Source organism: Cucurbita maxima, unplaced genomic scaffold (genome assembly GCF_002738345.1).
Source record: "Cucurbita maxima cultivar Rimu unplaced genomic scaffold, Cmax_1.0 Cma_Scf00002, whole genome shotgun sequence".
Taxonomy (NCBI): Eukaryota; Viridiplantae; Streptophyta; class Magnoliopsida; order Cucurbitales; family Cucurbitaceae; genus Cucurbita; species Cucurbita maxima.
Genome location: NW_019272018.1, coordinates 5071774 through 5091756, shown reverse-complemented (window position 1 = coordinate 5091756; position 19983 = coordinate 5071774). Strand labels below are relative to the sequence as shown.

At 36.8% G+C, this 19983-nt stretch overlaps 5 protein-coding genes across 6 annotated transcripts; 3 read left to right on the top strand and 2 right to left on the bottom strand.

The window, feature by feature from the left end:
* The first annotated feature begins 59 nt into the window (after window positions 1-59).
* On the top strand, window positions 60-2356 carry LOC111498008 (50S ribosomal protein L35, chloroplastic-like). Its single transcript, XM_023149055.1, has 3 exons — window positions 60-415; window positions 723-839; window positions 2134-2356. Exons 1-3 carry the CDS (start codon window positions 170-172, stop codon window positions 2209-2211), a joined length of 441 nt encoding a protein of 146 aa, XP_023004823.1. The 5' UTR covers window positions 60-169; the 3' UTR covers window positions 2212-2356.
* A 129-nt stretch (window positions 2357-2485) lies between these two features.
* Window positions 2486-5228, top strand: LOC111497989. Its single transcript, XM_023149033.1, has 5 exons — window positions 2486-3349; window positions 3513-3752; window positions 3832-4005; window positions 4095-4201; window positions 4274-5228. Exons 1-5 carry the CDS (start codon window positions 3221-3223, stop codon window positions 5049-5051), a joined length of 1428 nt encoding a protein of 475 aa, XP_023004801.1. The 5' UTR covers window positions 2486-3220; the 3' UTR covers window positions 5052-5228.
* On the bottom strand, window positions 5207-7838 carry LOC111497998 (CDK-activating kinase assembly factor MAT1). The gene is made up of 6 exons (XM_023149045.1): window positions 7732-7838; window positions 6969-7095; window positions 6485-6558; window positions 6308-6411; window positions 6063-6128; window positions 5207-5643 (listed from the first exon to the last, which is right to left on the bottom strand). The coding sequence occupies exons 2-6, from the start codon at window positions 7031-7033 to the stop codon at window positions 5383-5385; spliced, it is 570 nt and encodes a 189-aa protein (XP_023004813.1). The 5' UTR covers window positions 7034-7095; window positions 7732-7838; the 3' UTR covers window positions 5207-5382.
* A 2018-nt stretch (window positions 7839-9856) lies between these two features.
* LOC111497984 (putative leucine-rich repeat receptor-like serine/threonine-protein kinase At2g24130) lies at window positions 9857-13090 on the top strand. Its single transcript, XM_023149021.1, has 2 exons — window positions 9857-12578; window positions 12653-13090. The coding sequence occupies exons 1-2, from the start codon at window positions 9986-9988 to the stop codon at window positions 13048-13050; spliced, it is 2991 nt and encodes a 996-aa protein (XP_023004789.1). The 5' UTR covers window positions 9857-9985; the 3' UTR covers window positions 13051-13090.
* Window positions 13091-15026: 1936 nt separating this feature from the next.
* Window positions 15027-16929, bottom strand: LOC111472106. 2 transcript variants are annotated; one of them, XM_023117807.1, is made up of 3 exons: window positions 16893-16925; window positions 15227-16528; window positions 15027-15134 (listed from the first exon to the last, which is right to left on the bottom strand). In XM_023117807.1, exons 2-3 carry the CDS (start codon window positions 16436-16438, stop codon window positions 15111-15113), a joined length of 1236 nt encoding a protein of 411 aa, XP_022973575.1. In that variant the 5' UTR covers window positions 16439-16528; window positions 16893-16925; the 3' UTR covers window positions 15027-15110. The 2 variants fall into 2 exon arrangements, with proteins under 2 accessions (XP_022973575.1, XP_022973573.1); XM_023117805.1 differs by having other exon boundaries at window positions 15227-16929.
* Window positions 16930-19983: the final 3054 nt, after the last annotated feature.

Sequence of the window (19983 nt, the reverse complement as noted above, 5' to 3'; positions counted from 1 at the left end):
AAAATGGCTTGAGACTAATTAAAGAAAGAGAGTCATAATAAATATTAAGAAATCAATAAATAAATATAAAAAAAAAGCGCTTCACTTTATCCACACAGCAGCCCGAGGCTAAGGCTCGTAGAGATTGGCAGAAAGAAGAAGAAAGACCAGAGGGTTCGAAGATTCAGTGATGGCATCTGTCTTTGGTCTTAGGTTTACGCCACTGTGCTCTCGGCCATCATTTCACGTCTCTCATACTTCCATCCGGCTCGCTTCGTTCAACAAGCCGAACTCGTTGCGGCTCAGTTCCTCTCATAACATTTCCGGGGTTGGAGTTGCTCTCCTTCAGAAGTCATGTCAAATCTCTCCCCGTCCTCAAGTTTCTACTCCCCTGACTGTTGTCGCTGCTAAAGGCTACAAAATGAAAACCCACAAGGTTTCCTCGATGCCTCTCTTCTCTGTGTATTTTGGGATATTTTTGTATGGTTCAATTCTGATTGTATTTTGATTTAATTGAAGTCAATTTCAGTCTTTCTAGATAGCTTTAATGTGTCTAGTTGCTATTTTCGTTCGAATTTGCAGTAAGATTTGACAATCGCAGGCTGAATTTAAAATATCCAATTCTAGACGCTTACTGAAGGGGCCAATATTATTATTTCAAATAATAAGCGCCTCTTTTCTCTGTTTTCTACTGGAATTTTCTTCTTTTGATTTTGATTTGATTGTTTGGTGTTGCTGGATAGGCTTCGGCAAAGCGATTCAGGGTGACGGGTCGGGGGAAAATTGTTCGGAGGCGAGCAGGAAAGCAGCATTTGCTGTACAAGAAGAACACCAAGAGAAAATTACGGCTTTCCAAAATGGTATGTCTTCCCTGATTATTTTTATGTTTATGACTCTGAATCTGAATGCTGCGTTTCTAAACTTGGACCCTTGATTTTGGTTTTGGAAGAAATTTTGTATAAATGTATAAGAAGTTTAGGCTATGCAGGCTCTATTTTCAATGAGTATGATTTCTCGACACCTTATTCCATCAATCTTCATTTCTTGAATGCAAGTTGTCAATCCAGTTCTACAAATAATCTTTACCGAAGTTGGAAGTTCTTTCTTCTGTGGATTCTATCCCAGTTCTTTCTTCTGTTGATTCTATCCCAGTCATATTGTTAACTTATGACATGCACAACGCAATTAAGTTTGTCTTGGAAGGATGAACTAATGTGAAGTTATTAATCTGTTGTCACAGTTGGATAAGTTGAGAATGATTGAGAGTAGTAGTCCCACGTTAACTAAATAAGAGGAAAATTGTGAGTTTATAAGTAAGGAACACTATCTCTATTGGTATGAAGCTTTTTAGGAAAACCAAAAGCAAAATCATGAGAACTTATGTTCAAGGTGAACAACATCATATTATTGTGGAGGTTTGTGACTCCTAACAGAATCAAACAACAATCCCAATGCTATCATAGAGAGCTCATTTAGGAAACTAAACTGGTCATAAAATGATGACCAACTGGTCAAGAGAACTTGATTTCTCCCTAGCATTTTTCTTTTCATGCGGGTAGATTTTAATTTTAAACTTTTCAAATTGTTATTAAAAGTAGCTAGAATGCAAGAAGGATTTAAAGGATGGTCTCTTGTTTCATAGCCTTTTAATAGTTCTCCCTTTTCCAACTTTAAGCAGAGTGATTCCCATTTAGAGATTTGCTGACATTTTCTCGGACTGATTTCTTGTAGTTGTAGGCCAACTCTATAGATGTTTATGGAAACATGAAAAATAAGTTCTTTTGAGCCTTTTGTTTAACTTTGACCCCATCTAGATTGTTACAGCCTCGTCCCGACTTTTTGTCTTTTTCTTGGTGAAAGTTTAAGGCTTACACATTAGGCCCATAGATCTTTTGCATTTGTATCATGTAGCTTATGGTTAATGAACTGTTAGAGCAATAAAATGCTTCACCTAGGAATTCTTTTATCAATCATATTTATTTATAAGATCTTGTGATTATGAACTAAGTGCCTTGATATAGGGAAAATTTACGATACAAAAATTCTGTTGTGTTGCTCTTGCTGTGTAAGGCAAATTGATAGTGCTCATGCAGTCGCATACCTTGTTGTTATGTTACTGAGTGTTGTCTTTGATTGGCTTTTGTTTCAACACAGCACCCAGTTAGCCGAAGTGACTACGATAATGTGATCGGTGCTTTGCCATACCTGAAGGTGAACAGGCAAGCGCAGTAGAGGCTATCACCTCACCCCATTAGATCTTGGCTCTACTTAGTTCATTTGTAATTGAACCAAATGATTTTCAATTTTCCAGAACTCCTCAAAGAGATAAGTTTGATTGTTTTTTAATATTATTTCTCTAGTTTATACCATCAGTTCATAATGGTGCTTTCTTTTAATTCTCTTCCTCTCGTCTCTTTTTGCTAATCTTGTCGGGCTATAAGACCAAAGTCATCTCCTCTGTAAATCACGGGGATCTGGGATGATCATTTTGTCCTTGTCAAATATGTCTAACCTGTTTGATCAATTCTATCTCAACATATAAAAATCTAACTCTGTAGCGTGATGGCAATTGCACTCTTGTTTGCTCAGGAATTTGACTTTTTTATGATCGAGTCAACCATATCGCAATTCTATTTGTTCAGGGATTTGACTTTTTTGTGACTTATAATATGGTAGGTTAATTTAAAACAGCAATGGAGGCAGTTAGATACTAATTATTTGGTAATTATTGAGCTTAAAAAGAGAGAATCTAAAATGATTGGAGAGGAGACCATAAATAAATGGAGCTCCCGCGTCAGCCGTTGACGTAGAAAAGGCAAGAACTCCGGCCGCCCATTACCTAACAAAGCTTAAAAAAAAACCAGCCACCAGCCACCAGCCACCAGCCACCAGCCGTCGCCGTTATTTTTTGTTTACGCAATCCAAATTTCTCTTGCGTGTCAACCATCACATCATCGCATCAAGAGACAAGGCCACCCTTAATTTACATCCATACCCCTACCTTCCCCAAACTTCTTCTAATATACCAACACTACTTCCGTAACTTCACATCCTATTGGTCTTGTTTGTCTCTGTACGTGGGAGTTTAAATTCTGCACGTGTTGGTACAATCGGTCTCCTTCGCCACCAAGCGCCGATGCCAACTTTAGCTTTCCTCCTCCTCCTCCTCCTCCTCATTTAATTCCAGGGTTCTTCAACTTCTCTCCTTTCTTCTTTCCGTCTCCTGCGTTTTCGAATATCTATGGTGCAATTTGTGGATCCCAAGATGACTTTGTATCCAGAGAAGTTCGCGGTGAAGCGTGAGTGCGATGATTCTTTTCACCACCACTATGATCACTTGGACAAGCGCTTCAAGCCTGATTTTCAAAAGGTATTTCCTCTGTTTTGTTCTGCCTCTGATATGTTTTTCTGAGTTGAATTTGTTTAATGAAATTCTGATTTGTTTGGCTAAGTTTATGGCATAGTTCTTGATTTTGTCTGTGGATTGTCAGTCAATTTCGGGACCTAACACATTACCTGCAACCTCTTCACAGAATAATCCGGTTGATGAGCCGAGTCCTCTTGGTTTGACGCTTAGGAAGAGCCCCTCCCTGTTGGATCTAATTCAAATGAGACTCTCACAGGGGATTACGTCAACAGCCGGAGATTCAAACTCCGAAACTTTTGACTTCATTGTTGAAAAAGAAACCGAGATCGTTACCTTGTCGGGTACCACTGAGAAACTAAAGGCTTCAAACTTCCCAGCCTCACATTTAAAGATTGGACGTTGGGAGGTCTTTATTGAATTCTATGGTACTACTTTTGGGTTTGCAAAGATGTGTGAGCTGACTCATTGTCATTTTATGATGGCAGTATAAGCCAAGGCATGAAGGTGATCTGGTGGCGAAGTGTTACTATGCTAAGCACAAGCTTGTTTGGGAAATCCTCGAGGGTGGGCTCAAAAGTAAAATAGAGGTGCAATGGTCAGATATTATGGCTTTAAAAGCGAATTGTCCAGATGATGGTCCTGCTACACTAAATGTTGTGGTATTCACTCCTCATTCTTTATGGATTTTCCCTTCAGCTACTTTGTGTTTGATGATTTATTGATGTATTTGTGTGCTTGGTTGGAGCAGCTGGCTAGACGCCCTCTTTTCTTCAGGGAGACCAACCCACAACCAAGAAAGCACACGTTGTGGCAGGCAACAGCTGACTTTACGGGTGGTGAGGCCAGCATGCAGAGGTAAATCTTCACTTCTCGCTTTCTTTTCCTCGGCCTTGGGAAATTTATGTCAATTTCACCTGTGGTGTATAGGCAGCATTTTCTGCAATGCCCTCAAGGGTATCTAAACAAGCATTTTGAAAAGCTCATCCAATGTGACTCACGCCTAAACTTCTTAAGCCGACAACCAGAGATTGAGTTCGGTTCTCCATATTTTGAACCAACGGCCTCTGGTTTTACGACGTTCGAGCAAGCCAGCATCCATGGTTTGGAGCAACCAGTGAATGACAATCGATCTGTAGTTCATGAGATGGAAGAAAATAGAAGCATTACTAAAGTTAGCAGCATGGCAAGGAACTGGGAGCAGATAAAGGTTTCGGGGCTTCATCCATCCATGTCAATGAGTGACCTCGTAAACCACATTGGACAGCATATTTCAGAACAAATGACTTTTACAAAGTCACCTTTTGCTGATGATGGTTCCGAATGCCAAGAAATGCTTAATGAAATTACACGTTACTTGCTGAGTGACAATCAATTGTCAGCAGCTTCTGATGAGGCATCACTCATGTCAAGAGTCGATTCTCTCTGCTGCCTATTGCAGAAAGAACCTCCTGCAGTTCAAAGTTTTCCAACCAGCGGTGTTGAAGGACTCGATTACAAAGAGGATATTCAGCTGAGGGATGGAAGGAATTCGGAAAGCCATATTAAGATTCATCCAAAAGAAACGAAGGATGTTTCTGGAAGCATACAACCCTCAGCTATGTCAAGAAAAGATTCATTTGCAGATTTGATGTTACATCTTCCTCGAATTGCATCGCTTCCAAAGTTCTTGTTTAACATTTCAGATGGTGATGAAGATGAAGATTAATTAATTGCGAGCTAACTTTGTAGGTCTTTGGATAGTATGGGGAATGGGAATTCTGGAATTTGTGGCGCGTAGAAGAATGCTTCACGTGTAAAAATAGGTTCACAGTCAATTGACCACAAACTATAAAACTTTATTCTTAAATTAAAAACTAAATATCAGACCAGTAATTTACCAGTCACATTCACCAAACCTCGTCTCTACCCACTGGTATATCTACAGACAATTAATATTATAATCCAGTTAATACTTCATAAGAATTAAATGTGCACAATTAATCGTTTACCATTCGGACTCGAGTGCCAAAATCCGATTGCCTTTGTAAAAAAGTAAGTTAGCAGATCCAAATACTTCCAAACGCTTCTTCAAGGGCACGCTTTCTGCTGAACTCTACACTCCACCCACCGGCCCTTCCACCTCTCTCCGCTCTAAGCCTCAACATTTCCTCATCGTCAAGCCCATAGCCCTGCATGTCAAGACCGCCACCAAGGGGCACGGGTTGGCCTGTAGGTCGTGGCTGCCCTCCAGCAAATGTAGGTGCATACTGACCTTGTGTGCCTGTGCTTAATCCTGCTTGGAAGCTTTGATCTGCAGCCTGCAACAACAATCAAATGAAAATTAGGAGAATTGTTCGAACTCTCTGCTCCAGATCTTTCTTAAAGAAACATCGAGTGTCGTGTACTACTATTCTACTAGCTTCTATGTTCTATCCCTTTGGAAAACAAATACAGAGTTGAGAATTGTTACTCTTATGGAAACATATAAACATCAACTTTTGGAGATGATAAGGAAACAAAAAGTGAGCACAGGCACATATAAACATCACTTATTTAAAGACTTGACAGCAAGTTCGATGACACTCCAATATTTCAATCAGGATGAATCCAGAAGACAATGCAGAACTTTTTATTTGATGCAAAAGACATTGTTAACAGTAAACAATAAAAAAAAGATAAGGGAACAGATAGAAGACAGAAAAGTATGAGCAATTAAAAACAGGAAATATGTGCTCACCACATCATTGTCTGTCTGTGCGGGAATTCCCTTGCTTGCTGCAAGGGCTGCAGCATATTCTTCAGCCTATCAAATAGTTCGACAAGTTTTATTAACCTTTCAGTAAAAAGTGAAACATGAAGTTCAAAGGGAAGTTATGTCTTAAGTAAGAAAAAAAAAATAGTGATTGAGAGCCAAGGTCCTCAATTTGGAGCTAAAAGGAGAATAAAGGAATAATTTATACATAAAAGTAATAAACTAGATACCTTGCGAGCTCGGTTGACCATTATTTGTTCGGCATTTTCTTCTTGATATCTAGCAATTTTTGCTTCAATAGCTTGAACATCTATGCCTTCAATCAAGTTAAAAGCTGCAATATAAAATTTTCTGGTCAAATATGATTCTAGATAAAGAGATAGAGTAACCGTACTGGAAGAGCATACTCATGTCCTCCACTTCTTCCAGATAATCATTGTACTCTCTCAGGGATGGGAAATCATCTTCTCTCTTGTTGAATCTGTAAAAAAGAATACCAAAGACACTTCAGACATTAAATACATGTTCATGTACGCCATCCAAGAACAAGAACCAACTCAATAACATGAGCATTGAATAAATTCAAATTGAAACATCACTAGAAAACCCATCTATTTTCCACACATTCAGTGAAAGTTTTGAGACCTTAAATGTAGGCCTTTTTGCAGTAAAAAAAATATAACACCACTTTTGTCTTTTGGTTCTTTATACCTAGTTCACTACAAGCATCTGGGAAGGTGTAAACCTTTGCTTCTCCAATTCCAAACACACAATGCAACCATATACGACAATTGTATCATAAAGCAGTGACATGCGGCTACAGTATGCGCACAAGGTTCAAACAAACATAAAGAGTAAAAACGAGAAGTTGAGCAGCAGCGTCAGACTTACATGCTAGCAATCCTCCTCCTGATACTGATTTCCTTACTATGAGAAATACCGCTGGAGACAACCATTGTTGTTGCTTTTCAGCTTTTTTCTTTCTCTATCTATATTTCACTTGCCTGCAAAGCCATACCTGCAAAAACATAAACAAGAAATTGATGTATCTTTCAAGACACTAAACCAAAATGTGTGGTACTTCCATTCTGGATAAACGATTTTCATGAAATTCTAAAGTTTGAATCCTGACCAGAATTACTTGTAAATTAATTCAATAACGTAACCACGAGAATAGACCAGTACAGCCTTGCATCAAGAGATGCCCATGGCACGTTAGGATCATTAAACAAGAATCAAAAGACGGTCGTATTCTATAACTGGTTAACCCGTGTAAATTGTTATGGAGATTTCGACGTGGTATAGGAGTCTCAAATTTGGTTCCTCCAAAAAAGATCCTTGCATTTTAAAACAAACATACTCATTTCAAATTACAAAAAACCGAATCTACGTGAAGAATAGACAATTAAGTTGATTTCGGCACAAAATCATGAGCCTAGACTCAAAAATAGTAGCCTCCGAAACACAAGTTTACGCATAAAACAGATTCAAGTACATTCAAAGTCGATGTTCCAACCATAACAGCCCAAATGAATGAGAGAAACAGCCTAATTTCATTTACAGTCGGGTGCAGAAAACGACGGAAACACCCTTCGAAGCATACTGAAGCAACAAAAGCATAGAAGACAGAAGCTAACTAAAACAATAAGAGTACCTGAACCGCAGTAAAGGTTTCAGATCCTTAGCGGCGGAGACGGTCCGTCGAATGAGCCCTGATTCCTGAAGAAGGGGAGTTTGCTAGTTTGGAGGTGGGAGACCTCCATTGAATAAAGTGGAGAGGGGAAGGTAACAGAAGCAAATTCGGGCCGGGCCTAAGATAGCCCAAGAACATTCGCTCTGGGCCTAAGATAGCCCAATAACATTCTCATAGATTGGGCCTACGGTACCCTCATTGCCGTTTCATTATCACAACTATCCCTTTCATATCAAAGTTCCCATATTAGCCTTCCTTAAACAAATATTAAATCAAAATGTTAATTTCCTTACGCCTAAATTATAGAAAATGCCTATAAATATTTAAAAATTTATAATGTTAAAAAAATATATATTAAATTTTGCTAAACTTTTACTTCTATTTTTTTTACAGTTTAGTTCCAAAAATATCTAGTCGTATTGGGTAATCTTACCAACATTAGTTTATATTTGTGTGCGTGACATATAATACAATCATCCTAAACTAGTATAAAGTTATAATTTTAATTTTAATATCTCAAAAACTTAAATATATTTTTGGTTTAATGCGGCTTTCCCGAACTTGTTTCCCATTGCCTCAGCGAGTCCAGGATTTGGCAGACAAAATTGCATTCAAAGCCGCAATATTCAAATTTCTTAGCCTTTCTCATTTGTTTCAAAGGGTATATAAGTAATTAACAAAGGAAACTGATTTTATCGATCTGAACCAAAAATAAAAAAAATAAAAGCCTTCCACGATTATTAACGAAACGCCGACGTTTTAGCGGCTGTTTAAATTCTAAAATTCAACGCTTCTATTTTTTTTAATTATTAAAATTTAATACAAACCAAAAATTCTATCCGATGGAACTTGTTGAATTTTGTTGGTCCACTTATATATATATATATATTATAATAATGATTCCTATCTTTGAGTTTGGGGTACTAGCTTTTGAAAATTTGTTAGTTGAAATTACAATTCTAGTCTTCATAGCTTACTAGGTAGCTACCTTTTTTCATTTTTATTTTGATAATTTAATTAATCTGGTTCTAAATTTACATATTTGTTAGTATCAAAATTAAAATATATCCAAATGAACACACACTTCAACTTGCAAAAATTAGTTGACATTATGGAGCTTTGAAAAATAAAGCACATTTTTGTTTTATGTTCATTAATTTTCTCGAAAAGGGACCCAATAAGAACACTTTCAAATGAGAAGGTATTATAGGGTTTCAAATATTTAAGCTGCATTTACACCATACTAATATTCCATGATTAAATCTCAATTATCCAATTACGACGACAATAAAGACTAATACACCATGATTGAAGCCAAGCCCACCTTTCTTTTATTTATTTTTTAAATTATAATAATAAAAAAGAAATTATCTTCCCTTAACAGCACATAATCCACTAATTTCATCACCATTTTTTCCCCCTTTTCTTTTCAATCATTATTTAATTATGTACTTCCAATTTTAAAATTTGGGGGTAGCCCTTTCTACTGTTGCTGACGTGTCGGCCACCATATTTATTCACACCCTAAACCTATCCTACGCGGCGTGTGTAATTTCACGTGCTCAATCCCCATTCGTCCATTTCAAAGTCAAACATCACACGCGCCACGAACCCTCCTCCTTCCCTCCCTCTCTCCACGCCTGTTTGGCACAACACTCTTTTTCATATTTTTGGAACCAAATATTTTAACTTAATTAATTTCCTTTTATTTTTTAATAACTATGTCGAATATCGTTGCTTTAGACAATATTGTATTTTAATTATTGTTTAATTATTTTGATTTTTCATTAAAGATCAAACTTTAATGTTGTATGATTAAATTAAAATTTAATCTTTTTTAATCTTTAAAATTTCAAAGACAAATTATTAATAATTCTTCTCAAATAAGGAGAAAAAAATAAAAATTATATTGATATAATCACTATTTTATCACGTGACAAAAATATGATTCCAAGTCAAAATCTCGTAGTATCACATTTTATTTATTATTGTTAAGCATTCATTTGAAAAGAAAATGAAAACGCAACTCGTTGCGAAAAGTCTTTGTAGAGTCTAATATGATCTTAACTATTTTATTACTCATTTACATTCCTCTGCTACCCTTCTTCTTAAAGCCTCTGTTCATGCCCCCTGTTTCATTAACACCCCCACCTCCTTCTCTCTCCTTCTCTCTCCTTCTCTCTCCTCTGTTCTAACTCCAACTCCATCCTCAACAATGGAGTTCTGCAAATTCTGTGCTTTCCTTTTCCACTTCTTCACGATTCTCTTACTAAACAGAGCTTCTGCTCAACAAGAAGCCTCTGTTGATGGCGCTTCTCAGAAAGCAGCATTGCTTTCGTTCAAAAACGCCATCGTTTCTGACCCACGGAACTATCTCAAGGACTGGGAATCATCTTCAACGCTTCATTTCTGCAATTGGGCTGGCATTAACTGCAACAATTCAACCCAAGAAATCGAAAAGCTCGATCTCAGCGATAAATCCCTCAAAGGCACAATTTCTCCATCTCTTTCTTATCTCTCTTCCTTAACCATTCTCGACCTCTCTAGAAACTGGTTCCAAGGTTCAATCCCAATGGAGTTGGGGTTTCTTGTTAATCTCCAACAACTCAGCTTATCATGGAACCACCTCCATGGAAAAATCCCCACAGAGCTCGGATTTCTTCAGAAATTGGAGTTTCTCGATCTGGGTAGCAACAAACTCGACGGGGAAATTCCTCAGATGCTGTTCTGTAATGGGTCGAATTTGTTTTTGAAGTATATAGGTTTGTCGAACAATTCGTTAGGCGGCGAAATCCCTGTAAGAAATGAATGTCATTTGCCAGAGTTGATGTATCTCCTGCTTTGGTCAAACAAATTGGTGGGACAGGTTCCTGCGGCGCTTTCGAACTCCGCCCAATTGAAATGGCTGGATTTGGGGTCAAATAAGCTCACCGGGGAGTTGCCTTCTGAAGTTGTTGCCAAAATGCCATTGCTGCAGTACCTTTACTTGTCTGACAACGAGTTCATTAGCCATGATGGTAACTCAAATCTCCAACCCTTTTTTGCTTCTTTGATGAATTCTTCAAAGCTTCGAGAGCTTGAGTTAGCTGGAAACCGTCTTGGTGGAGAGATTCCTTCCATTATCGGTGATCTTCATGTCAATCTCTCACAGCTTCATTTGGAAGGAAATCTTATCCATGGCTCGATCCCTCCTTCCCTTTCAAACCTTAGAAATCTTACCCTTTTGAACTTGTCTAGTAACCTTCTAAATGGAACCATTCCTTCTGAGCTTTCCAGATTGAGGAATCTCGAGAGGTTTTATCTCTCAAACAATTCACTTTCTGGTGAAATCCCATCTTCCCTCGGGGAAATTCCTCGTTTGGGTCTTCTTGATTTGTCTAGAAACAACCTCTCTGGCTCTATTCCAGAGGCTTTGGCTAATCTTTCCCAGTTGAGAGAATTGGTTCTTTACAGAAACAGTCTCTCAGGAACAATCCCATCAAGCTTGGGAAAATGCATCAACTTGGAGATTTTGGACCTTTCTAGCAACCAAATTTCAGGGGCTATTCCTAGTGAAGTTGCAGGATTAAGGAGCTTGAAATTGTATTTGAACCTCTCAAGCAATCATTTACAAGGGCCGTTGCCATTGGAGCTCACCAAAATGGACATGATCCTTGCAATCGACTTGTCCTCCAACAATCTCTCAGGTTCAATTCCATCTCAGCTTGAAAACTGTATTGCACTAGAAATCCTCAATCTATCAGGCAATTCCTTTGATGGGCCTTTGCCGATTTCAATTGGGCAACTCTCGTATCTCCGAACATTTGATGTTTCTTTCAATCAGTTAACTGGGAACATCCCAGACAGTCTTCAAACATCTTCAACTCTCAAACAGCTCAACTTCTCCTTCAACAAATTTTCAGGGAGAATCCCAAACGATGGAGTGTTTTCATGGCTGACAATCTCATCGTTCCTTGGAAACAATGATCTGTGTGGCTCAATCAAAGGCTTACCAAAATGCAGAGAGAAGCACAAGCGCCATATCCTCTCAATTTTGATGTCTTCATCAGCAGCTTTGGTGTTCTGCATGATTGGGGTTTCATTAGCAGCTCTAAGATCCAAAATGAGGAAACGTTTCGCAGTTTTCAACAAAAGGGATTTGGAAGAAGGTGAAGAAGAAGAAGAAGAAGAAGAAGAAGAAGCAGAGAGAAAAGATAGAAAGTACCCAAGAATCTCGTACGGACAACTTGTGGAAGCCACTGGTGGGTTCAGCTCTTCCAGCTTAATTGGGTCCGGAAGATTTGGAGATGTGTACAAGGGAATTCTAGCAGACAACACCAAAATCGCAGTGAAAGTTTTGAATCCAATAAGAACAACAGGGGAAATCACAGGGAGTTTCAAAAGAGAATGCCAAGTTTTGAAAAGAACAAGACATAGGAATTTGATGAAGATCATAACAACATGTAGTAGGCCAGATTTCAAGGCTTTAGTTCTTCCATTGATGTCGAATGGGAGCTTGGAAAGCCATATGTATCCAAGGCAGGGACAAGAACAAGAACCCAATTGGTGTAAGATTGATTTGGTTCAAGTGGTGAGCATTTGCAGCGATGTGGCTGAAGGAGTGGCGTATTTGCACCATCATTCGCCGCTCAAAGTGGTGCATTGTGATCTTAAACCGAGCAACATTCTTCTTGATGCAGACATGACAGCTTTGGTCACTGATTTTGGAATTTCCAAATTGGTGAGCGGTGGAGAAGATCAAAATGATTCGGCTTCCTTCAGTTCAACTCATGGCTTGCTCTGTGGATCTGTTGGTTACATCGCTCCTGGTAAGTTCGCTAATTAAACGAATTACAGTTGTTTTTATGGCGTAAACTCATCTTCTCCGCCGTCAAAAACGCAGAATATGGCTTAGGAAAAAGCGCATCAACAGAGGGGGACGTGTTCAGCTACGGAGTACTTCTTTTAGAACTCATAACAGGGAAACGGCCAACAGACCATTCTTTCCAGCAAGGAGCAGGGCTTCACGAATGGATCAAAAGCCAATACCCACACAGCCTAGACCCTTTAGTCGACGACGCCATGGATAGATACTGCAGGGCGGCGGAGGCGGTGACTGGGCGAAGGCCTTGCAAGAGGCTGTGGCGGGAAGTGATAGTGGAAGTTATAGAAATGGGGGTGATGTGCACGCAGTTCTCGCCGTCGATGAGACCCACCATGGTCGACGTGGCTCAAGAAATGACGCGTTTGAAGGAATATCTCTCGCATTCTTTGTCGTCGGTTTATACGCGGCGGCGATGATGTAAATTATTAACGGTGGTTGTTGATCCATTTGTTTCCGGACATGGTTTCATCAACTTAAATTTTGTGTAGTTTTCTTTTTTTAAAAAAAAAAAAAATATATATATATATATATTTATTGGATTATTTGTTTGTTTCCTAATTAGAATTAATCAAAATATAAAGATTGAATGGAGTGGATAAAAACTCAAAAATGGAGGCGATTTGTTACTGCTGTAGAGTTGACAATTATTCGTTGACATTTTTAATTTCAGGAGGTAGTAGCCGTTAAACAGCCGCCCTAAATCTAATTACTGAATATTATTTCAATAATATAATAATAAACAATTAAAAATCATGCCCAATATTTTGTTTGGTAATAAATGATCCAAATTGTTGATTAAAAACATTTTAGCGTTGAAACTTAAAGTCAATCATCAAACTACTCGTCATAACAATCATGCCTTTATACTATTAATAATTTTTTTCAATAATTATTAAAATCTCGACTAGCAATTTGTAATAGCCTAAGCTCGAGTCCACCGCTATCTGATATTGTCCGCTTTAGTCCATTATGTATCACCGTTAGCTTCACTGTTTTACAAACATGTCTACTAGAGAGAGGTTTAATGATTTGTTCCCTGCTCCAACCGACGTGAGATTTTACATATCAGATAAAAACAAACAAACAAAGTAAACTAAAGTGTTTCGTGATAAGTCGCATATACTCTTTAATGGCTGATGACGTTCAAAAGTTGACAATGTAAAAAAGTTTCATGTCTATTTCAACTTAAAAATGTTATCGACATTTTAGGTAGGACCGAAAAAGTAGAATTACAAGATTGTACTGAATGACTTTGTTCTTTTGAACGTTATGGTCGAAGAGTATAAGATATGATAATTGAAGTGATGAATAATGGAAGATATTGAGGCCCATGACACTGTAATTTCAGATTGAAAGACAAAAAGGTGTAAACTGAGTAATGATAACTGAAGCTATGAGTGACTCATAAGGTTGGTATCATGGAGAAACATACCTGCTTTGATTTCCCACACAAAGCAATAAGAATGGTGAGCTTTTGTTATTGTAAGTGGGGTGAGCATTGTGGTTTGATATCATTTGCTCCTACTTCAAAGCTCCATTGGAATATCTATATCTCAACCATTTGTGTCCATTATCTACAAATTTATTTATGTTCAACACAAGATTGCTTCCCATTTCAAGTAATTTATTAATCTAATCTCAAAAGGGTATGTCGTTTTGTCAGAGTTTGTGGATTTGTACCAGAAAAGAGATCATGATATATCTTGGTAAGCCAACTTTCTCAAAGGTCAACATAAAAACATCAAAAAGTTTACAAAATGAGTAGCCTTTTGTTGGATACTGCTATAGGAGATATATCTTATGTACTTTTGTTGAAAAAGATAGAGGGATTGTGGAATCCTTCCAAATAAGAGCTTGTTAGCAACAATAGATTGCAACGAGACGAATCTAAGATCTACAGCAAAGCGGGGTATTAACCCATGATGATGCTCTTGTACTCGAACTGAAATTGTTTTGAAATAAAGTTTGCTAAGATCAGGTCGGAAGGTGTGAATATTCCTAACTACCTATTGTTGGTTCGGTTAGGTTAGCCGACAGATGGTTAAGTTATCGGTTCAATGACGCAAGATGTCCTTAGGGTGCGACCTAGCCCGGGAGTAGTGCATTTAGTATAGGATAGATAGCTCTACATGGGGTGTGCTAAAAAACTAGGAGAAGAACGAAACTAAGCAGATCAATTCCTGTAATTGAGAGCTGGTTTTGATCATGATTGCAGTAGAAGATGATACAATAAATTCTTATGATTCTTCAGTTAATACAATAAATTCCATCTGAATGGTAGGTTAAAAGAGAGCTGGTTTTATGTACAGAATTATGCCATCTGATCTATACACTTTACAGATTCTATGAACTCAAATCCATTCTATCCTGTCTGTTGAAGAAAATCAAACGCAAACTAAGTCGGATTCATCAACAAAACTCACAGTCAAAACAATAACTTTTGTTGAACTTCACGGCTGTAGAACACAATGCTTCATCAAAACCAAAAGTACAGCATTGCCTGTCCATTAAAAAAACAGTATTTTTCAGTAAATTTGTAGCATATGTTGTTGTTAATGACAAAGGAAAGGAGTTTTTTTTATAGGCTAATACCTCTTGTAGAAGATCGAACATCGAGCTGTGCACCGCACGTTGCTGCATGAGTTTGAAACTCCTCATCTCGGATTGAATAGAATTCAGCTGTTTTTGTATCTCCTGCAGCAGTCTCATCTCCTCTGCCCCTGCACTACTAATCTCTTGCCTTATACTGCCTCTATTCTGTTCCAGCTGATTTATTACACGGCAAAGTTGCTGAAAAGGTTGAGATTCAGCAACAATTTCATCAATTTGTTGTATAGCTTTTCCTTTCCTTGATTTTGATGATTTGTTCTTCAGGGTTTTGCAACTAGAACCATTCTTTGCCTTGGTTTTTTGCTCATGTTCATAGTACAGTCTAAACGGTTCAATGGGTAATGGATCTGGCTTTCCTAGTCTATTTTCACCTTCAAATATCAAATTTTTCTGAAGTTGAATCTTAGCTTGACAAGTTTTAAGAGTAATATTCTGTTTGTTGGCCTCTGGGATCTCGAAAATATCATGAACACTTGACAAAGAAGAAGAACATTTTGGGCTTACACCAGGTTTATCTTGAATGCTTGAAGGGCAAATAGCAATCCCACCATTCAAACATTCAAATCTATCTTCACCACTACCTTTAGGATCAGATATCTCTTTTATTTGTTCATCTAACATTTCGATTTGTTCCCACGAACAACGGTTAGGATGTCGCACGGTACTCGGGCAGCAATCCAGTTTAAGGATCTCAAATGCCTCCACCATTTCTGCAGCATCTCTTTCGTCGACTTGACTCGGAGGCAGCGACTTTGCTCTTCTCACCTTGGTTTCTCCATTTGAACCCCCCAAGTCCTTGTTTTGAACCAAATCTTTATCTGCAAATCTAGGTTCACAAGGACCTAAATCAGGGCAACCCAAACTCAACAGTTTATACCTATAAGACTCCACTTGAAATTCCAGAGAAGCAACTTCCATTTCTTTTTGATATATCATATCTTCAAACCCAGCAAGATAATCTTCAGCATGGGATATTTGTTCCTCTGCCATTCTTTGATATTGACTTGCTTCCATCTTCATAGCAGCCTTTTCTTCTTGCAAACGCAGAATCATCGATAGGGCTTCACTTGCTGCAGTGGCTGACGCTTCCCTTTCCTTGTCCAGCTCTGTATAAAGCTTCTGTAGAAGCTGTTGTCCAGCTCCAAGTGCTTCTTTCACACCTTGAATCTCAGATTCTGAAACACTTTCACCCATTGCACCCTCCCTTATGATACAACCCTTATCTCTTATCAATCAAACACCACAGAATTCTGCTAATCCTACCTCAAACTGAGATGGGTCGATCTAAAATCGTCACAATCAAAAATACAAAACAACTGGGCGTCACAAACGACTCGCATAAAGGGTTTGAAACTCCATAAAAAGCAAGCACAAACGATATCCCAAAAGCAGGCTGAAGGGGTTCGCAAGTTTCAACGTATTATCGATGATTTCCCCAAAAAAGGGTAATGGGGTGAATTAATTTCAGCGTTTTCGTTGATGATTTCCCAGAATCAGGCTAAAGGGGTTTGTTAGTTTCACCGATTTTGTTAAATGATTTCCGAGAAACAGACAAAATGGGTTGAAAAGGTTTCGACAAACCCAAGGACAAAGATGTCTGCAAGAAGGAAAACCGCCATGAACGAGAAGAACAAGAATAAGAACTCACCTGGCTATGAAGATAGGGGTTGCAGCGATTTTCGGAGGGAAATCAAGCCTAATAAAAAACATAGACGGGGAGAAATGAGAGAGAATCGCAACATTTGAACCCAAATCAGAGTCCACACAATCATTGAACCAGAAAATGGCGGTTTTGGACGCTACAGATCACAGAACGGAGCGCTAGAATATAGAAAACCGTTGAATTTGCAAGAAAACTGATACCCCCAATTCTAAAAACAAAAGGAATAAGAAACATCTAAAAAGATTTTGATTTAGGAATTAAATATTTTATGTAATATATAAGAACAAGCATGGGTTTGATAATGGACACATTAATAGGTCTATCAAAATAATGACTCGGAAAAAAAATATATAAATCTGTATATATTGAATTTTAAAACCAATTTTCAGATATAATTTTTACATATTTAAGCTAAAATCTGAGAGATTCAAAATAATAATAATAATAATATAATTTTTACAAAAGGTCGTTAATCGTTAGTGACGATTGTAACGGCTACAAAGCCGCCAACTTCTCAGCGTGTCCCGGCGTGGGCTCCCCCCTTTGAGCCGACCAATTCTTGTGGTCTCCTATTTTTAAGGGGAAAAAAAAAAACATAAATTAAGGAAATGATTGCATCCTCTCTTGTTTTGTTTTCAATATCATGGGCCTCATGTATGGGTCAATTAAAATTTAGCGAAATGAATGGGCTTCAAGTTTTAAACCAGCCCAGCAATAGGCCCAAAATCCGTTGGTACATTATTAATATCAAATAGTACGTAGAAAAATAAAATAAAAAATAAAAATAAAAAATAAAAAAAAATGTGATTTTGGGGCAGCATAAATTGGAGACCATAATGGTATTCTATGTCGACATCAACCACAACAATCATCCTCCAAATCAAAACAAAAGTACAATTACTTGCCGGGCCCACTCAATTATTTTTCTTTCATCCAAAACATTACAAATTTTAGAACCGCCATTGTCGGTTGCTTTAGTTTTATTATAAATCATAATTATGAATATGTGTCCTCCATTTTAGTTTCATTCCAATTTAGTCCCATAGTACATTTCATAAATTCTAATTACATTTATAAAGGCTAAAATTGTTTTGGACATACCTCATTTTTACTACTATTTCTCATAGTTCGATAACATATAATAAACCTTATTTAGATCGAAAATTTTGATCTTAGCATGTAGCTTCTGAAGATAATGTAAATCTTTGAACTTTAAGCTAATCTATGTAACTTGTATGTCTTGCCTTATCTCGCAAGTCTTAGGCTGCTTATGGACTTCAAGCGTGAATTAATCGATAATCCAGACTTGTTATAGAACTAATTGGCAATTCTCTATTTTGACAAAGAACAGTCACATGAGGAAATAATGAAGAGTACATATCAAGACATGCAAATATTTGTTTTGTTATCATGGACATGCAAGTTGAGCACATGAGACACTTATACTATTGTGGGTGGGGACATTTTTAATTTACCATTCTTATTCTTCTTATTATTATTTTTTTAAAAATCTCTCTCAACTCATTTATGAGAGGGATTTTCTGTCGATCAATGAATTATTATTGGGTTAAAAAAATAATGTAAATATTATGAAAAAGGTAATTATTAATTGGCCATCATTTGATCTCCTCTACCAAATTCACATTTTTTTTCAATACAAAATAGTTTTAATTATACCTTTTTAATTTCCATCATCATTAATCATACCAAAATTTTCCGCTCATTGCTCAATCAATCATGACCCTTTTTCTCCCCCCATCTAATTATTTATTTATTTATTTATTTAATTTTAAAATGTATCTAATAAATATTGAATATATTTTAATTTCTTTTAAAAAGAATACGATATATTCTAATATAAAACTATATAATATCTTGTTAAAATAAATAGAACCCACATTTATTCGAAGGAGTGGAGTACTGGTGCAGCTAAAGCATATAGTTAGGGCGGCCAGCTGGTTGATGTGGATATAAGCTTCATTACTCATATGCACAACCCACATGCACTCAATCACTCCAACTCATTTTATTTCCTCTTCTTAATTTATATATATATATATATATAACACTTTAAAAAATACAAAATGTTCACGTATATTCTTTAGTGTAATTCTTTTTTATTTTCAATTGTTTAATAAAAAAAAATGTTTCAGAAACTATTTTATAATTTGTAAAATTATAGATTAACCAGAATTTAGAAGATTCGGTTAAATCCTGACCGTTAAAATCCCTAATCTTAATGTTAAAACTCGTTTGACACGTAAGTTCGGTCAATAAAAGGAAACTCGGCAGTCAAAGAGATTTTTTCTTTATTTTTGATTGGCTGGGGGCCACGTTGGAAAAAACGGTGGCGCACGCCGCATTGAATTTTATAATTGCATTTTAAAACTAATTGCATTAATATTATATTACCTTTCCAAACTTGCCCATATTTTCCAACTATTAATATTTTTTCATTAAATCCCTGAATATTTAGGTCAAAGATACAGAATTTGAAGACGTTAATACCTAGCTACGTCACCACTAAAGTCTTGATTTAATTTTTAGCCAATAAATTTAAATGTATTTTATTCACTAAATTATTAATTCATCTTATTATTATTATTTTTTATAAATTGATTCTAGTATACTCTTTAATAACTGTACTTTCAAATGATGGATCGAAACTAAAAAAGCTAGTTTATAAATGGACTAAATGTGAAACTAACGTCACATTTTAAATAATTTAACTTATTTTATATAGTTATAACTTAAATAAGAATTATTATTCTTTTTATTTATATTTACAATGTAATATTTGAAAAGGAAGACAACAATGATTAATTTAGTAGACTTTATTTAATAAACAAAAAATATATATATATATTTAAATGGTCTAACGTAATGAAAAGGGAAAAGAGTAGAAAAGGAGATGAAGTTGGTGAGGAGACATTTTTAATTGTGTTGGTAGATAAAAAGAGACAAATAAATAAATAAATAAATAAATAAATAAAAGAATTTTGAAGAATGGAGGTGAGAATGACCTAATTCCCTGCCCCATTACACTTCCAATCTCCATCTTCCACCTCCCCATGTC